General features: G+C 32.2%; 1 protein-coding gene across 2 annotated transcripts in view; it reads left to right on the top strand.

Moving 5' to 3' along the window:
* LOC111618819 (solute carrier family 12 member 8-like) overlaps positions 1-18,595 on the top strand; it is a 30,911-nt gene that overhangs the window by 7,816 nt on the left and 4,500 nt on the right. The window contains exons 3-7 of one of the 2 annotated variants that reach the window (XM_023360396.1): positions 2,355-2,495; positions 10,148-10,339; positions 13,743-13,860; positions 13,947-14,060; positions 15,660-15,861. In XM_023360396.1, coding sequence (XP_023216164.1) covers positions 2,355-2,495; positions 10,148-10,339; positions 13,743-13,860; positions 13,947-14,060; positions 15,660-15,861 — 767 coding nt within the window. The remainder of the gene's footprint in view (positions 1-2,354; positions 2,496-10,147; positions 10,340-13,742; positions 13,861-13,946; positions 14,061-15,659; positions 15,862-18,595) is intronic. The other variant, XM_023360397.1, reaches the window with a different exon arrangement.

An 18,595-nucleotide genomic window follows, 5' to 3' on the forward strand; every position in this document is an offset into this window, starting at 1 on the left:
TTCTAGTTTTTCTGCAATGAATTTAGTAAAAATTAAAACAAGAAACCGGCTAACAGACACATCAAAACTAATTTAAAACTAGCAGTGACTAATATTTAACCAAATATTTCCAATATATTATGTTTACATATGCTAATAAATAATTGTGATTTACCTGCATTTTTTCATTTTTTTTTTCTTTTTTCTCTTGTATGCAGCCTGCATCAGTTCAAAAGTTTTGAAATGTGGCCCTTACATAGAAAAAAGTTGCCCATCCCTGATATAAGTGCATTATACAGTCAACCCTTGGGTTACGAATGCCCCTGTTTATGAACAAAATTCTGACATCATATTTGCTCTGGTTTCCATATGATAACTCTGTTTCCAAACAAACTGCTTGGCAGAGCCGGCCACAGATGATCAACTTCCTATACTGTACTTCCTATTTTAAAGAAAGTTGATGGTTTAACTGTAGCACACAGCCACAGGCCTTAACATATCAGAAATGTAATGATGCTGTCCAAATCATCAGCTATACAAACAAGAAATGACCAGGATGTGTACTCACTAGCACCCCATATCATTACTCTAGGTGCTGGGCCCACAAGACAAAGATGAATTCAAACTGGCAATGATCGTTCCCCTCAGTGCCTCCACATACAGATATGGCTATCATAATCTGTACACAGAATTGGGCTTTGTCTGAAAAGACAATGTGACACCACTCCTGTGTCCATATTCATCATTGAACATACCATTGTTGGTGTGCCTGTCTCTGCTGCAGCATTGTGCTGATAATCTGTAGTACTGCAGACAGTTGTTCTGAAAATGGCCTAAGTTCCTGACTCGGTATGTCAGGTGGCTGTACGATCCTGCGAAGCCATTGAAAATGATATGTGTCCTCTTGGGTGTTACTGACCAAGGACCGCTGAGATTCCGCACTAAATTCTGTATGGCCTTCCTGGACCATTCAATTCCATATTTTTACGATAGTCATGGCATCACAACCAATGTGAGCAGCAATAGTGTGGAACAATAAACTGCAGTCCCCGTAGGCCACACTTCTATCACGATCAAACTCTGACATGTACTGATAGGCATTTCTCCTTTTTACACAAGGCATAACAAAACCTTTACACAAGCAACCAACGTGCAAATGCAATTTTTGTATGAAAAACCAGCTTTACAGTCTTCCCTTTTATACAGACTGTAGGTGGCCTTACTCCTACCTACTCTGTGAGCATGCATTGAAATGTTAATCATTTGAATATCCCAGCATGTTGTGCCTTTCGTGCAAATTTCACATTTGTTGAATGCTGCCTTCATGGTGTAGCAATTTTAATGGCAAGCAGTGTACTTGTTGGTCTTGTTTTATTTGATTATATTTCATGCAGACAGTCAGAGTTGAGTCTCTATTTATAGCATTTCTTGTAAAGTGTGAAGAATTTCAGTTTCAGTTGGTGGTGATGGAATATTTACCTTTATTTGTTTCAGTTTGAGAACAAATCAGTTTCTGAACGACTTTTAGGAATGAATTATGTTTGTAAACCAAAGTTTGACTGTATGCATATAGAAGAAACAACCAAAACATGTTACAAACAATTAAAACATTGCTAAAAAAAAGAATTCGATATGACTAGTCTTAGATAGCTATGATGATGATTGATAATCAAAACGACAAAACTCAGAAAGGAATGTTCTTATACATACCTCAAGAACCTTTTGATTTGATTCAATACAGAAGATTGCAAGGAATCAGAAACAGCAATGGAAGTAAAAGGAGGTCAAATGCAGATGCCAACTGTCATTTCATTCATACATACTGGGTCTAAATTAAATAATTACACAATAAACCTTAACTCCAGCAAACAAATCTATATTTTGCTAATGTTTTCAACACAAGGGAAAAACTTGATCAATAGGCAAGATGAATGCTGAGTGTGCGTAACAGTGACAATGGTCGAATCCATAACAGTGTACGTATTTTTTCATATGCTAAACTTGTGAAGAATGAAGTTACGTACACTGTTATGGATGCTACCTTTGTCAAGTTAGTCTGCGTTCAGGTTTTGATTATCATTCTAAACAATTTGCTGTAGAACTATGAACATTTGTTGTATGATGTATACTGTAGAAAATGTAATAATGAATATAAATATTAAACAAGATGTTATTTAAAGCAGATTATAAACTTGTTAATAATGTTGTCTTCTGCAAAGAATTGATAAACTAGAAAAAGGAATGTTTTATGTAATAATGAATCCTTTCTTTTTTTGTTATATTAACAAGTTAATTAATTTTAGTTTGATTGTTATTAATATAGGATAATCTGTTTGTAATTATTAAATTTTTAATTGATAATTTTTTTTTCAAAGAATATTAGCAACAAACCATGGTGGAAGGCAAACTTCTTTTTATCAAAACCAGTTTTATTTGGCACATGGGATGGTGTATTTACATCGTGTATGATCAATCTCTTCAGTGTAATTGTCTTTTTACGAATTGGTTGGATAGTGGTATGTAAATTTTCCAAAGTAATTTCAAAGTTGCTATAAATTAATTTTTATCAAATGCAGGGCTGCAACTAGGAGAGCAAATGCGGCATGTGCCAGATAAGGGTTGCCAAGAGGAATGCACTCATGAAAATCTGAATTATTTAGGAAATTATTTGAAAAATAAATTATAAGGCCTACTTTACTGGCTCCAGATGAAGGGAGCTTGAGAGGAAAGTTTGTATAAGGGAATAGTGGCAAATCATCACATCAACATTTCAAATCCCAAAATGAGAGGTGACACTGGCATCTTAGTTTGGTTCAGGTAACAGAAAACCTAGTTACAGTCCTGTTAAATATGCAAACAATAAAACATAAAAATATCTATTGTAATCTTTAATAGATATATTTTAGATACATGATCAAACTGAACAAAGTCACTACAGATGTGATTTTGTTTAGTTTGTTAGCATCCGATTTATTCTGATGGATTGCTTTGTGTGTAATTATAGCTTGTTATAATGTTACAGTTATATGTTTTGTTTTCTAAGACTGTTTGGGGGACTGTATTTCTAGTGTAATTGCAGGATATGTACATACAGTTTATGTTTATGTGCATGCTGTGGATTTCTTATGTTTGATATTTGGTTATATTGATGTGAGTATTCAGTTTGTGTTGAAAGCTTGAAACTTGATAATGTATTTTATACTTTCGTGCATAATGTAGTATTTACTAAAAGTGTTGTCTGTAAATGTTATCTTTTAAAAATGTTCTTTTTGTAGTTTGTGTTTAAGACCTGGTCTTGTATGGCAATCATAAACTCTTCCGTCCTTCCAAAGAGGCATCTGTGAGTCACAGTGGCATACCGTGGGTGTCAGCTGCCCGGGGCGGAGGAAAATTTTGGTCCCCCTTCAATTTAAAAGACCAAAATTCAGTTTTGTCACAGAACAAGCAATGAAAAATTCGGTACCTGTTTTTTTAAAAAAAATTATATTATCCTGTGTATATATGTAATTTTAATTATCTAACTATTAATTATTATAAGTTAGAGTATAAGATGTATCCCCATTTTAGCACGTGGTAAAAAAAATATGGTATTACTTGCTAATAAAAAAATCCAGCAATGAGTTGCTTAACTTTCCCAGAAACATTTAAAACTCTGTGTATAGCACCATCTGTTGTTATATTTTATTATTAAAATCTTTTTATATTTTATAAAATGGCAAAAAGCTTAATTTTGAGGGTAGGGATGGGTTTTATAAAAAAACTATAAATGCTAATAATGAGTAAAATCGTCATTAATTCTGACCCTACTCGAGATACGACAGATGATCCCCCTTTATTTTCCCTTCCTGTCAACTTTTAACAACCAAAATTTAATAGCATCAATGCCCCCAATAAACAAACCTCCCTACAAAATTTCAGAAATTTTTGACAAAGTTAAGCTTCAAAGAAGGTAAAGAGATCATGCTTTGCAAACATATACATGCAGTAACATTCATATATATGGAAAACCCCCCAAATATTTTTGCATTTCTCAGCATTTCAAGGTGTCGCGAGCCCAAAATTGTAAAAATTATGGGGTCATTTTTTGACAAATCGCCATACTTTCACTCTGTTATGTATAACAGAGCTGGGAAAGTAATGATTAAATAAAAATAAATGTTTTAATGCGAAAGTTTTGAATTTTATTAATATTTCATATTTTGCAAAATTATATTTCTATAAAATTTTTTCGAAAATAATTATTTCTGAAATTTAAATATATTATTAATTTTATATCAGTTATAATATAAAAGTTTACATCATTTTTAGGACAAAAAGTATGGCGAGTAAGACAAAATCAGAAGTTCCTTCCGTTAACTGGGAACGTTACGGATTAAGCAGCACTCCAACTAGCAGTGCAGTAGAACAATGGAAAACTGACGAAGATCAGTTTTTAAATAAAGAATATTCAGATAAATGGGAATTGTTTCATGAAGATCAGGTAATACATTTAGAAAACTTAATTTTATAATATCAAAATTTTAAGTTTATATTTAGATAGATAGATATCGTAAGCCAAATATTATTTTGAATTATATTGATTTATAAAATAGTATTGTGAGAAGCCGAGGGCCATAGGGTCTATCCCTGATGACCACTTAATCGGCAACAGTCTGCAAAGACTGCACACGTTGTTGTTTCAGAGGGCTTTTTATTGAGTGGCGAGGAGGTAAACAAGTCGACAGGTGTCCGTGTTTTGGAGTGACAGGAGACAGGTTTTTAACAAACAACAAAAAGAAAGTTTATTATACAGCTAAACCTATGATACATATAACTAAACCTAAGATTAGATGCAGTTAAATGAGGTTGCGTATACACCTCTATGGAGTGGATTGACAAAAGTTTCTAATCAGCTCGCATGCTGACCTAATGACCTAGCTCTGTCGCTACTTTTGCTAAGAGAGAGTTTACAAGAATCTATAGATACCTCAATATTCGATGGTCAAATTAGATGACGTTTATTCGATCGGAGAGAGACGAATTCGAAGAGGACTGGTGATTGTATGGCAGGTCTTCTTATCATTGACTTGCATGGGCCGGGACAGTCCGTTCATGGAGGTCCACTGAACTTAGCACCTAGTTGTCAATTACTCAGGCACTAATTAATCTATTCACCTTCCTTCGAACTTGTATGGGACAGCCATGCCCGGAACTTCGATGTTTCCACCTTTTATGCTTGGTTCCTGGGAAAATGATCATGTGATCTACTATTGACATGTCGAAAGTTCATTCCCAGGTGCGAGCATAGGTTTCTTCCGATAATGTTTACTAGCAGCTGTTCCTCTTTCACGATCAAATGTTTTCCTGTTTCCATCTTGTTGTCAAAATTTCTCTCCATTTGTTTAGAGAGAACATCATGTGATCCATTCTAGAGCAATAGTTTTTTTATAACAGTCGTGTTAAGAAATTAAATTACAAAGTCGTAATTTTGCGCAAAATTCTCCCATTCCTCCACTTAGGCTGTAGATAGGCCTGCGGGCTCACAGTATAATTGGATCTGCCAAATATTTTATCATAAGTATATTACCAAATTCCAAAAAATTAATCAATAAAATTGATCAGATGATAAACATTTTACGTTTATTGAGCATGTTTTAACATTAAGTAATTAAAAAAGATTGACACTGAAATGAATCTGGACAAAACTAGCATGTGGTGGTTGTGCAGATTACAACATGTATAGTTAATTACTTAATGAAGCTTGAAGACATGTACCAAGAGGAGAATCTGTCTAAACAAAGATTGATAAGTAGTCATTCAGCTTCTTGGAGCAGAAGCTCATCAGGTTGCAGAGATACTTAGATGAATGCAAGCTGTTTTTGGTACAATATGTACCAAAAACATGTGTGTTGAAGGTGACGATGGTGGATTGTATCCATGTTTTGCAATGGAATACACTTGGACAGATGGATTCATTCATTTGCAGTGGACATTCTGAACATTGGGTCTAGGTATACAATACTATTCTGATGAGTTAACCATTCAGTTGAAGTAAATTTTTGGTCACTATGCAATATCATTCTCTATGTTTTCCTATCTTGGACAGCCAGTATGTTCTTTGATGTCTTCTTGACCTACTAATCATGCCAAGCATTAATGTTAAGGGATATTAAATACTATATGTTATGTTGCCAATAGGTTCTGTATAACTGTGTGACAAGAAACAATGATTGCTGTGACACTGGAACAGTTATTGTATTATCTTATAGAGAATAATGCATTTCTCGTGAAAATTGTGGCAGGAGATAAGATATGATATCAAATTTAATCTCCTGCCACAGGGAAAGCTGCAAACATGTAATGGATGCATGTTGGTTCATCATAACTAAAGAAATTCAAAGCACAACCATCTGCTAGGAAAGTAATGCTTACTGTGTTATTTGACATCAAAGACTATTAAGCAGTTAGGATTTGTGCTATCTGAAAATTATAAATGTACAGTATATACAGTACATATAAATTGACAAACTTTATCAAAATATTTACAAAATTTATTAAAATATATCTTTTATTATATCTAGATGATATAAGTTAGGGGTGGACAACCCACGGCCTGCATTAATATTTTTGCAGCTTGCATAGTATAAAATATGAATAAATATCAATTTTCCAGCTTAAGGAAGTATATAGCAAAAATTCAAACACTATTTTCTGCAACTTAGGTATGTGAGCAATTTTTCTTGCATTGAATTTAGTAAAAATTAAAACAAAATTGGCTAACAGACTTACATTGAAACTAATTTGAATCTAGCAGTGACTAATATTTAACCAAATATTTCAAATATACAGTGGGTGATTGGTTAACGAACATAAACCGTTTCAAGACTTTGTTCAATATCCGAATTGTTTGTTAACCGATTATCGATATACCATAGGTTTTAATGGGAATTTAATTAATTTGTTCTGGAGACTCCAAAAATAAAAAAATATATACTTTCTTACATTTATTCATATGTAATAATAAAAATACATACATACACAGTCTTGCGTTTTTATTAGTCATGTTTTTTCCGTTTGTGGGGTTAAAGAATCTGTCTAATGTCGAATTGCTTTTCTCTCTTCTTCAGGATTTTTCATAAGTAATTAATAGCATTGCAATTGTAGAAATTCCCAAGCCTCAATTTGGTTTGGATGCCATTCTAAGACCGTTGTTCTGACATCCTTTCACTTCTTCAAAGGATCTTTAATAGCAGATATCGGCATTAATCCTCTTTTTCAGAAGAAAACATATCTCGCCGAGTTTCTTGGTGTTCTTCATTCAAGAGTTCTTGGCGTTCTTCTGTCGTCAGATCCGTTTCAGGTTCCATTATGAACTCTTCGATGTTCTTTATTTCTCAGATGTGATTTTTGTTACTCCTTTAGCTGCTTGAGTCTTCTTGATTATACAGTATTTTTCTTAAATAAGATTGAACTGCGGCCTACTGTAGACCTGTTCACGCCATACTGCCCAGCAACATTAGGCATCTTCTGCCCACTCTCTACCTTTGCTATTATACTCTCACCTTTCGAAAAGAAAAACAGACGCAAAACTTAACGAGTGCCTACCCGACAGTCTCGCGAATACATAAAAGAATTGTTTTGTCAGAAAAATAAAAGGCTGGAATTACAAGGGAGAGTTTCAAAGTTCGGAGGAATACTATCCGATCGGTATATACCAGCTTGAGCATCAATGTGAACATCTCCCACACTCCAAAAAGTTTCAAATTGTTGCCCGAAGACAAGGGAAGTCCAATCGGTATTCATTATTTTATGTCGCTTCTTCTTGTGTTTGTTCTGTGGGGTGTTCGTTATCTGATCATGTGTTCGTTGTCCAAACATAAAAATCTTTCGCGGAAGTGTTCGTTAACTGATCACCCACTGTATTACATTCACATCAGTTCCAGAAGACAAATGAAATATACCTATGCTAATTTATAATTATATATGAATAAATAATTGTGATTTACCGGCATTTTTTTCCCTCTTTTCTCTTGTATGCGGCCTGCATCAGTTCAAAAGTTTTGAAATGTGGCCCTTACATAGAAAAAAGTTGCCCATCCCTGATATAAGTGCATTATACAGTCAACCCTTGGGTTACGAATGCCCCTGTTTATGAACAAAATTCTGACATCATATTTGCTCTGGTTTCCATATGATAACTCTGTTTCCAAACAAACTGCTTGGCAGAGCCGGCCACAGATGATCAACTTCCTATACTGTACTTCCTATTTTAAAGAAAGTTGATGGTTTAACTGTAGCACACAGCCACAGGCCTTAACATATCAGAAATGTAATGATGCTGTCCAAATCATCAGCTATACAAACAAGAAATGACCAGGATGTGTACTCACTAGCACCCCATATCATTACTCTAGGTGCTGGGCCCACAAGACAAAGATGAATTCAAACTGGCAATGATCGTTCCCCTCAGTGCCTCCACATACAGATATGGCTATCATAATCTGTACACAGAATTGGGCTTTGTCTGAAAAGACAATGTGACACCACTCCTGTGTCCATATTCATCATTGAACATACCATTGTTGGTGTGCCTGTCTCTGCTGCAGCATTGTGCTGATAATCTGTAGTACAGCAGACAGTTNGCGAATGAATCGTACAAGAAAAAAAAAGGTCAGCAGGTTTTGCAGGATTTCCTCGGATGAAAAAATTACCGATTCTCAGACTGTCCGGACAATAGCACTATCGTAGGCGCGATGCAAGTATAGATTAGGATGTTTCAAATTTTTACAAGATATTATTATTATTTATTGTGAAATTTTGCTGCCCCTAAAAAGTGCCGCCCGGGGCAGGCCGCCCCTGCCGCTCCCACTACAGTACGCCACTGGTGAGTCAGCCAGTAGTTTGATGCAATTCTATTATTGTGATCCTGGCTACTGAGTTGCTAGCAAATAGCATATAATCAGTAATTACACACTATTTGCTGTTATTGGCATAAGATAAATATTTGACATAGCTTAGACAAATAAAACTCTTATTCCCTACATGATCAAAAACAAAATAACTGATTAAGGTTGTTTTACTTTGTTTGACATTTAATTTTTATACTAGTTGAAAATAAAATATATTGACTTAATGACAGTAGTATATCAAACAATTGTTCAAATTTTCAAAATTAAGATGCGTGTTCTGATAATATGATAAAACTGGGAGGATTGGCACAGGAGAAGGTTAGATAGAAAAAAATAACATTGAAAATTTACTACTAAACAGTGTATTTTGTTAAAATTATTTGAAAATGTTTTAAATTAGTTATAATAATAAAACAAGACTCAGTTAATTGATAAAGTACTGTTTATCATGAGTATTTTGATTTTGTTTTTTAGGCTTTTTTCGCAGGAGATATGTAAACAACAAAGATAAAAATAGGCAGAAAAGAGTTTAAATTACTAATTTTTTTCAATTGCTTTATCAAGTTTTATTATATTTCATAGTAACATACGGTTCTGTATCGATGCAAAAATCAGTTTTCCATATTTTATCGCACAGTTCTATAAAATGTTTAGAAGTAAACAGTGTCCCATTTTATCATTTTCAACTTTACATATGAACTGGTCTTTGTGTATTGTTTAGTAACAAACAATCTAAAATAGATTAAGAAAAAAAAACAGGTGGTATATTCAGGTTAAAGGGACATATGCTCCATTAAGCAGGATTATAGAATTCACTTTTTGTGTTTAAAAAATATAAAAATATACAATATTGAAGACACATACAAAAAATTTTGTTTGTATGTGTCTTCAATATTGTATATTTTTATATTTTTTTAAAATCACATTTTGTGATTTCAAAAATTGGGTTTGTTGAGGAGTTGTTTATATATAATTATTCACAAAATCTCACTGTATCTGTATTTAATATTGTTCAATCTATTGGACAATGGGTTTAAGACAGACAGAATTACAGAGTGAACTTGTATATTCAGCTTGTTTTGATGTATGTGTCACGAAGTTTGAGGTGTGACTGATTTGTATTATTAGGATGTAAATGTTTTGGTAGAAGAAACTAATGGGCTGCTAAAATATTCATTTGGTGTGCTGGTGGAAATTGAATGATGTTGAGTCACTATTTAACACTTTAGATGAAGTATAATTGAAGTTTTATTTACTAATATATTATAATTTATTCATAGGGAAATGCTGGAATAATACAGAGTGTAGCAATTGTTTTGATGACTGTAATAATTTGTACAATAACAGCATTAGCAGCAATTGGAATATGTGAACGCTGTCATGTCGAAAGTGGTGGTGTTCATTTCATAATTGCTCATGTTTTAGGAGCACAGTTTGGTGGAGCCGTGAGCATTGTATATTGCTTTGGACAAGTAAGCATTAAAATACAGGTATCCCTTGTATAAATTGGTAATTAATCTATGTATTTAGCAAAATTTATTTAATCTATAAAAAGAAAACAAACATTTACAGTCTTAAGGGCTTAAGTCTGAAAGCAATGACAACGACACCTGATTGATAGGAAAGTTAGGGCAATTGTTTTCCTTATTCTGTGAACTTACATTAAAGTAAACCTGATGAAAAGAATAAAATAATTTGAAAGTTTCAATATTATAAAATCTGTGATAAAATTTGAGACAAAACATACACTTGCTCGAATAAAAAAAATATCAAATAATGAAGTTTACACTTAAAAATTGTAAAATTTTGTATGGAGGATTTCTAAAGCCGTGTCGTACGAGGGATACCTGTACTTATTATTACTTATATATTTTTTTAAAATCAAATTTTAATAATTTATAGTTTAATATAATAATTGAATTTGATTTATTATTGAAATTAAGAAAAACTTTTAAAACATTATCATAATACTTATCATTTTAATGTGATTAACAAGTCTTAAATCAAATTTCTATAGTCACACTAATATTTATATTTCCTAACATGGTTTCAATAAGTTTGAGTTGTATTAAGTAAAGTTCTTCCATTCTTTTAGTGGTTTGGTTTCCCTTGCTTTTCGTCTTCACAGTGTATATGTGCGCCAAATGGAGTGTTCTTTATTGAACAAATGGTCTTATATGCTACAAATGATTACACATGTCTGTGATACTTGAGTCTAACTAGATTATGAAGCTTACTTCTATAGACTTTTAAATAAATTTATTTAATAGTAGCTGTACCCGGCCACGTGTTGCTGTGGCTCAAAATGTATCTATTATAAATGTATAACACTCCATGTGGGAGGGAATTTCGAAAAATTCCTTCTTAGTGTACATTCTCTTGACGTACCCTATTAAAACACAATCAAAAATGCAAAAAATTGCGTCTAAAATAGTATAATAGAAGCCGAGTTCTTCACAGTAAGCCTTAATTTTGTCCCTCTCCCCTGCAGGGTGAATTTCAACATTTATCTATATAAATAAAAATGTAAATGTTCGTTTGTTCAAAATCTTAAATAATCTCCAAAAGTTCTTAACTGATTGGTTTGAAATTTTGACACAATGTTGCATTCGAATACGCATGTGCTTTTATATTATATAAATGTCAAAATTCCCACCCCCGCAGGGGAGAGGGACAAAATTAAGGCTTACCGTGAAGAACTCTGCTTCTATTATACTATTTTAGATGTGGTTTTTTGCGTTTTTGATTGCGTTTTAATAGGGTACATCAAGAGAATGTACACTAACAAGGAATTTTTCGAAATTCCCTCCCGCATGGAGTGTTATATATTTATAATAGATACATTTTGAGCCACAGCAATGCATGGCTGGGTACAGCTAGTATAATATAAAAACACGCATGTATTTAACATTGTGTCAAAATTTCAAAGGAATTGGTTAAGAACTTTCAGAGATTTAAGATTTTGAACAAAAGAACATTTACATTTTTATGTATATAGATAATGTTGTATGAAAAAAATACAAAACAAAAACTACACACAAAAAAGTGATAGCCCCAGCAATGTGAGATGACAGATTGGGAAAACCTGCTGTAATATCCAAACTGTTTAAGATTCCATCTTCAGTCTGTTCTCCCTTCAGTTCTGGTACCAAGTGTCTCTTCTCTTTTTTCTTTCTCTCTTTTCCTTTTCTCTTAGTAGCTTATTCTCACTTATTTGTTTTCTATCTTCCTTGCATTCTCTCCAGCACCTTACAGGAAACAGGCTCACACTTATCTGTTTTTTTGACTTGAAGAGAAGTAATATTGATCACCTGGCAATATTACTTCCACTATTAACCATTATTGGGACAGTAATAAACTACAAAAAATTGTTATAAATTGTGATAGATTGGTTGAATAGATACAAAAATCAATGTGTAATATCAATAGTATTCATTTTTATGTATCTAGCTTATTTCTGATTGCAATGTTTCTATTAAATTTTACTGGATCATAGACTACTAATTTGTTACAAAAAGATATTCCCACAATGAGTCGTTTACATTATCCAATAATTATTTCTAATATCTGCTTTCTTTCACCATTATTTCTATGATTCTCTCTCTCTCTCTCTCTCTCTCTCTCAATGAAAACTTTAATATTGTTTTTCCTATCCCATTTATTTTTATGCTTTTGTATCCTATCCTATTAATCTCTATATCACATCCAGTTCCTCTTTCTGCTGGTAATTAATTATTATAATTATTATAACAACTTCCCAACTCAGAGCATGTTCTACTAATCAAAATGAAACAACATTCAGACAATAGGTATTTCAGATGGTGCACTCGCCATTTATTAAATAAAATTTTTTTGTACAAAAAGTCGCCTATAGCGGAGATCTCTCTGGGAAATTTTAAAAATCGCCAATTGTTTAGCCAGTTTTTAAATCATTTGAAGTAGCGAAAAAAATTATCACCACCAGTTTTACTTACTAATAAATGGAGGCGCAAGTAGCCTTGTTGGTTTGGAGTCTGGAAAACAAAAGTAACTTGTTAAGGCGTTACTTAGAAATAGGAATTGTTTTTGAATAATTTTTAATGAATAATTCCAAATAACACATTTTGTCACAATGGTTAAATAGTATTTCACATGTTCTGTTTTGTGTAAAATGTGCAGTCAAAAAAATTCGAAGGATTAAATCTGACACAGATGCGCATCTTCCATGGTAGAGCTGATCCTTCAAGAAACCTCATAACCAGAAGTCGCATGGTGTGAGATCAGATGAATGAGGAGGCTAAGTTGTTGGGAAGTAATGGCTGATCATCTGTTCATCTGCGAAAATCCATTTAAAGTGGTGTACCATCTTGCATGAATACATTATCCTGAGGCACGTGCATTGTTTAAACTTTGTGATCGCAAAAGTTGTCAACACGTTAAGATATCATTATCCAGTGATGGAACAGGTTCAGACTCTGTTGCCTACATACTGGAGCTATGCAATTGGTGTGAAAACTTTTTATTTAATAAATGGCAAGTCAAATTTTGTCTCCAGCAGTAGCAGTAGAACATGTTCCAGAACCCTCTGAGTTGGGAAAATTAAATACTCTACAGCAACAGTAATAGTTAGTTTAACTTGAAACTTCGTTATTCATTTCTTACATTTTTTTCTCTTCTCATTTCTTCATTATTGACTCTTACATTCCCATTTTTTGAAAATATTGACTCCATCATCACACAAATTCCCAAAAGCTATCAAATTAAAATTGTTATCTGAATATCAGAGAAACTCAGATATTTGAGCTATGAAATTTATTGACATTAATAAAGATCTAATTCATTTAGTATCATAAAAAAATAATTAAATTAATAATACTTTATTAATTTTTTCATTAGGCAGTGAGCTGCGCTTTACACGTGATAGGTTTTGCCGAATCCGTATCCCAGTTGTTAAAAATTGCAAATATATGGTTGCAGCGATTAATAGCAACGTTGTTAATAATTTTACTTCTAGGTGAGTGATTTTGACAATAGATGTAATTAATAAAATATGCCCTATTATCTGTGTATTCGTTTTAAAACTAATTTTCTTTCTTTAAGGTATCAATCTTGCCGGTGTAAAATGGGTTATCCGATTACAGTTTGCACTTTTAATTGTTTTACTCTTAGCAGCTCTGGACTTTGCCGTTGGAACATTTGTACATATTAATCCAGGTATTCTATCAAAGTACTGTATATTCTGAATATTTTCAATGTTATTTGAATACATATTTAGTTATTAAATTTCAAAACTCATAATAGTTTACAAACAGCTAAATTAAATATATTTTTTTAAACAAGATTTATTAAAGTACATATTGTAGATGTCATATTTTGTCAAAATACTTTAATGTTAATAATAATGAATGTTTTGGATAACTGACGTAATTTAGGACAACTGTTGGAATACAATACCGTAAGTATATTTGAGAGGTAGAGGGGCATGTACAATGCGTATACAATATTAAAATATTATATATGCATGAACAATATATAACTCAGAGACCCTCTTTCAAACTTTTATTGACCTCTAAGGGGTTTATACCGACCCTGTCAGGAAGCCCTGCTAAAGGCGATGCATGTTTTATAGTAGTGAGTATACATACAATGCACAAAAAGTGAAAAATGTCATAAAATTATTAATTGAATAAATTCCACGGAATGAGCAAATTTGGCAAAAATGAGTAAAAAGGGTCCTATTGGGGAAACACACGTAAATACTCGATATTATGTCAATACTATGAAGCAAAAGGAAAGATCAATTGCTCCAAAATCTGCCCTTTAGTAATTACATAAGGCATGTTAAAAATTGGGTCAAAAAATCAAAATATGTTTAGGATATAAAGAAATTTATTTAATATTTTTAAAAATAATCACTCCAAACTTCAATACTCTTGAATGATTTCTCCAATTCAGAAAACATTTAGAAAATTCAGCTTCTTTTAGGAAGGGTTGCCAAAGAATGAAAGTTTCAACTTCAGAAGGAAAATGGTTTTAGTTACTAGAACTCATATGAGTCAAAAAACTGAGTTTCCTAAATATTTCTTAAGCCAAAGTGTATTAAAGCTTGAAATAATTTTTCTGAAAATTTGTATGGAAATTTAATAACATGTTTGGTTATTTTTTGCTCGCCCTATAACTTCTTGAATACATCTCTTATTTAATGAATATGTTTTGTAATGCTTGAAGACAGAATAGAGTCCGCTATCTTGGAAAATATATTTGTAAATACAGTATATCTTCCAAGATAGTGAATCTACTCCACGATGATCATTCAATAGCTGTTAAGAGAGCCTTAATAGAGTGTGTATATCCTATCTGGATTATATCGGGCTATAATATGGCTATCGTTTTAAAAACTAAATACTCAGTAAATTTGCCAAGCAAGTAAGCATTAGGTGCCATCTCTTGATAAATTTAATAATAAATTAATTAGTTTTTAATTTAGAAAGTTCCAGAAGAAAAAACTCAAACCCACAACTCCCATATACTGTGCATGCATTGCCAGTTTATCCAGACCCTTATTTGATCTTTACCTCCAGAATTATTAACAATTCAGATATAACCATACTGGTTACTCATAGCACCAATATAATAGCCCTGTATAATCCATCAGATTATTTGTCTTTAATCAAAAATCAGGTTAATAGATGTTTATATTTCTATCATACTTGTATCACATCATCATATAAAATATTCTCATAAAGGATATTCATATATATTTATTTTATATCGAGCACATTTTAAAAATATTAAATTAATTTGTTTTTACAGAGAGTGGAGTAACCGGATATAATTTAAATAATTTTTATAACAACTCTGGACCTCAATATCTAACAGGAGAAAACTGGTTTACAGTCTTTGGAATATTTTTTCCTGCCATGACTGGTATTTTAGCAGGAGTTAATATGGGTGGTGACCTGTACAATCCTTCCAAAGACATACCTGTTGGTACCTTGGCTTCCATTGGAACTAGGTAATGACCATGATGATAATATAACATAATATATATTATTTCATATAACTTAGATAAATTGTATAGTAATATTTTAATTTAGGATTCAATATAATACTATGCTGCCCGATGCTACTAATAATTAAACAATCCTAATCAATAAGTAATTGGAATTTTTTGTTATTTATAATACATTTATCAATATTAAAAAGAAAAATGCTTGAAAATAGTTTTTACAATAATGCCAGTTAGATAGCATTCTTTGTAAATTTGAATAGCATGCTTCTAATTATGAAATTTGTTAATCAGTAATTAAAATAATAATGTACAAACATCCCAAAGCTTGATATTTTAGTAATATGCTAAACAACTGTTGGAGAGGTGACGCATAACGCCTACCTGTAGTACCAAATCATTTAGAATTTGTTTAAAATTAACAGTGGCAAAGTAGCCCGATTTTAATCTACACTCATTTGACATAAAATAATAATGATAATTTAATAACGTTGTCTTGATAATTAGTGATACGTAACTCTCAATATCATTCTTCAGTCCTTAAAAAGATTTTCTGCTTACAGAAGAATTACAACAAAAAACAGAAAATGAAAAATTCTTTGTGTATTGATTCTATTCCCAAAAGGTCATTTGTAGAAGATGTAAATGCCACCAGTATTGATGGGAGAGTTTTCCTTTCTTTTTATGCACTGTATTATATAAAATTAAAAAAATAAATAAAACTATGAAAAAGTTTTTGAATTAAACTGTTGGTTTGGTCTCAGAAATGTTTAGGACACAGCAGTACTCTAACTAATCAGTTGTGTCTTCGTGAGAAGAAATTCCTCTTAAGTAAGTACATTGAAAATAATCATATTTATCAATGATAATTCTAATAAAATATCAAAACAAGTTTCAAATTGTGTAAGTTTTAGTTTTACGAGAACAAAGTCAGAATTATTCGACGCAGTTTTATTGATAATGGAATGAAAACTTTATGCCATTGTGTTTACAAGTGATGTTTTACTGAACTTGTTTTTTTTGTTGGTTATTGACCCTATTTTCTGAGATGTTTTTTACTATGGAAAATTTTTCTATTTTCCTTCCCCTTTTCAGCTGTAAATTTTTGCAAGTAGGAACCCGGTTTAGTGTTTTCAAATTCTAACGATTGTTCTTAAAATAGTTGATAAATCAATTCTATGAATAATATTATGTGTATAATAAATAAGTCTAAATATACAAAGTGATTCATTTGGATAATTTGAAAGCTAAGTCATAATAAATGGATTAGTTGTAAAAGTTATGCACCATGGTGTTGTTGGAATTGAATGAAACTTAATTACCTGTATTAGTTTAGCATGTTTTATAAAGAGAGATTAAACAAATTAATGAACAAAGCCCAAGCTTAATCTATAGCAGTAATGCCCAAATTTTTCAATTGGTGAGCCAAATTGCAAGCAAGTAGTAAGTAGGCAAGCCAATAATGGGTTTATTTTCAACAATTGATGGCAGTACTGTTGCTGTAAAAACTATGCAATTAGAGCCGGACCTCCATTACAATCCAAGCACAAAATAAGTCACGTGATTAAAAATAATTATGGTGAGGATTTTTACTCTTTATTTTATGTTAGTGGAGTCTCGACCTAATGCTTTTCAGAGTTTGAATTTCATATAACTAATCCATTTATTATGACTTAACTTTTAAATCATCTGAATGAATTTAGCAAGCCATAAATACTTTGTATATTCCATATATACAAAAAGTAGACTTATAAGTATACTTTTATATGTTATACATTGATCTTATCTTTCCTGAATATAAAATCTTCCAACAGATTAGATGACTTTAATATCTAAGCAAAAGTTTCATTACTAATACTAAGTAGGGGATAGCATTTGGTATGAAAGTTTTTTTTTTTTTTTTTTTTTTTTTTTTTTTTTTTTTTTTGTATGCACTGAAGATGGCCTGAAGTGAGGCCAAAGATTTTCAAATAAATAAATAAAATTACATATCTCACTTTTACAATTATAATTTGGAATTTTTGTTCGATCCCAGGGGAGGACAAAGTGCCTCATTTGTCTCCCTCTCTGCAGATTGTTTAGTGCTCCGCCACTTATTGGTTGTTCTTAGTATTGTATATAAATATTATTTGTATAGTTATTATCATTTGTACTAGGCTTAAGTTTTATTTTTTTCAATTGTGTCGGTCTTTTTTTGTTGCTTTGTGTTTGTTGTCTGTTCAGACACGTGTAATCCTTACTCTCTACCTCCCTCCTTTGTTTGAAACCGGACCTTTTGATTGGCTACCGAAGAGGTCAGGTGGGCTTGGCAAACCAGGGGTATATATAGCAGGTACATGTGTGTGCCAGGGATCTTTTCCTTTTTTCCTTCCGTCTATGAATGATTGCTGTTCATAAAGGTTCAGATAATGCCATCGAGAAAAGCCGAAACTTACCAAAGGAGAAAGGGTTCGAACATCGAGAGAAGGGGACAGAATCGAAGTTCATTCGTGCTGTACACAGAAGAAACTGAGTGGACTGTACAATTAAAGAAGCTATAATACCCGAGACATTGACGGTAGCGAAGATTTCCCGACTAGGAATAGACGTTGGCCTGGTACCTGATCATTTAAGTGCCGGATTTTCTAGTGAGTAGACTGTTAAACAAACCATTCTTCGCGTGTTAATGTGACGAGTCTGAACTGTGTTACGCTACGCGAAGGAGGAAGGAGAGTGAAGGGATTAGTAATATTGAATTCTG

This window comes from Centruroides sculpturatus, unplaced genomic scaffold, assembly GCF_000671375.1.
Source record: "Centruroides sculpturatus isolate CEXI.00-Female unplaced genomic scaffold, Cexi_2.0 scaffold13, whole genome shotgun sequence".
In the NCBI taxonomy this organism is placed as follows: Eukaryota; Metazoa; Arthropoda; class Arachnida; order Scorpiones; family Buthidae; genus Centruroides; species Centruroides sculpturatus.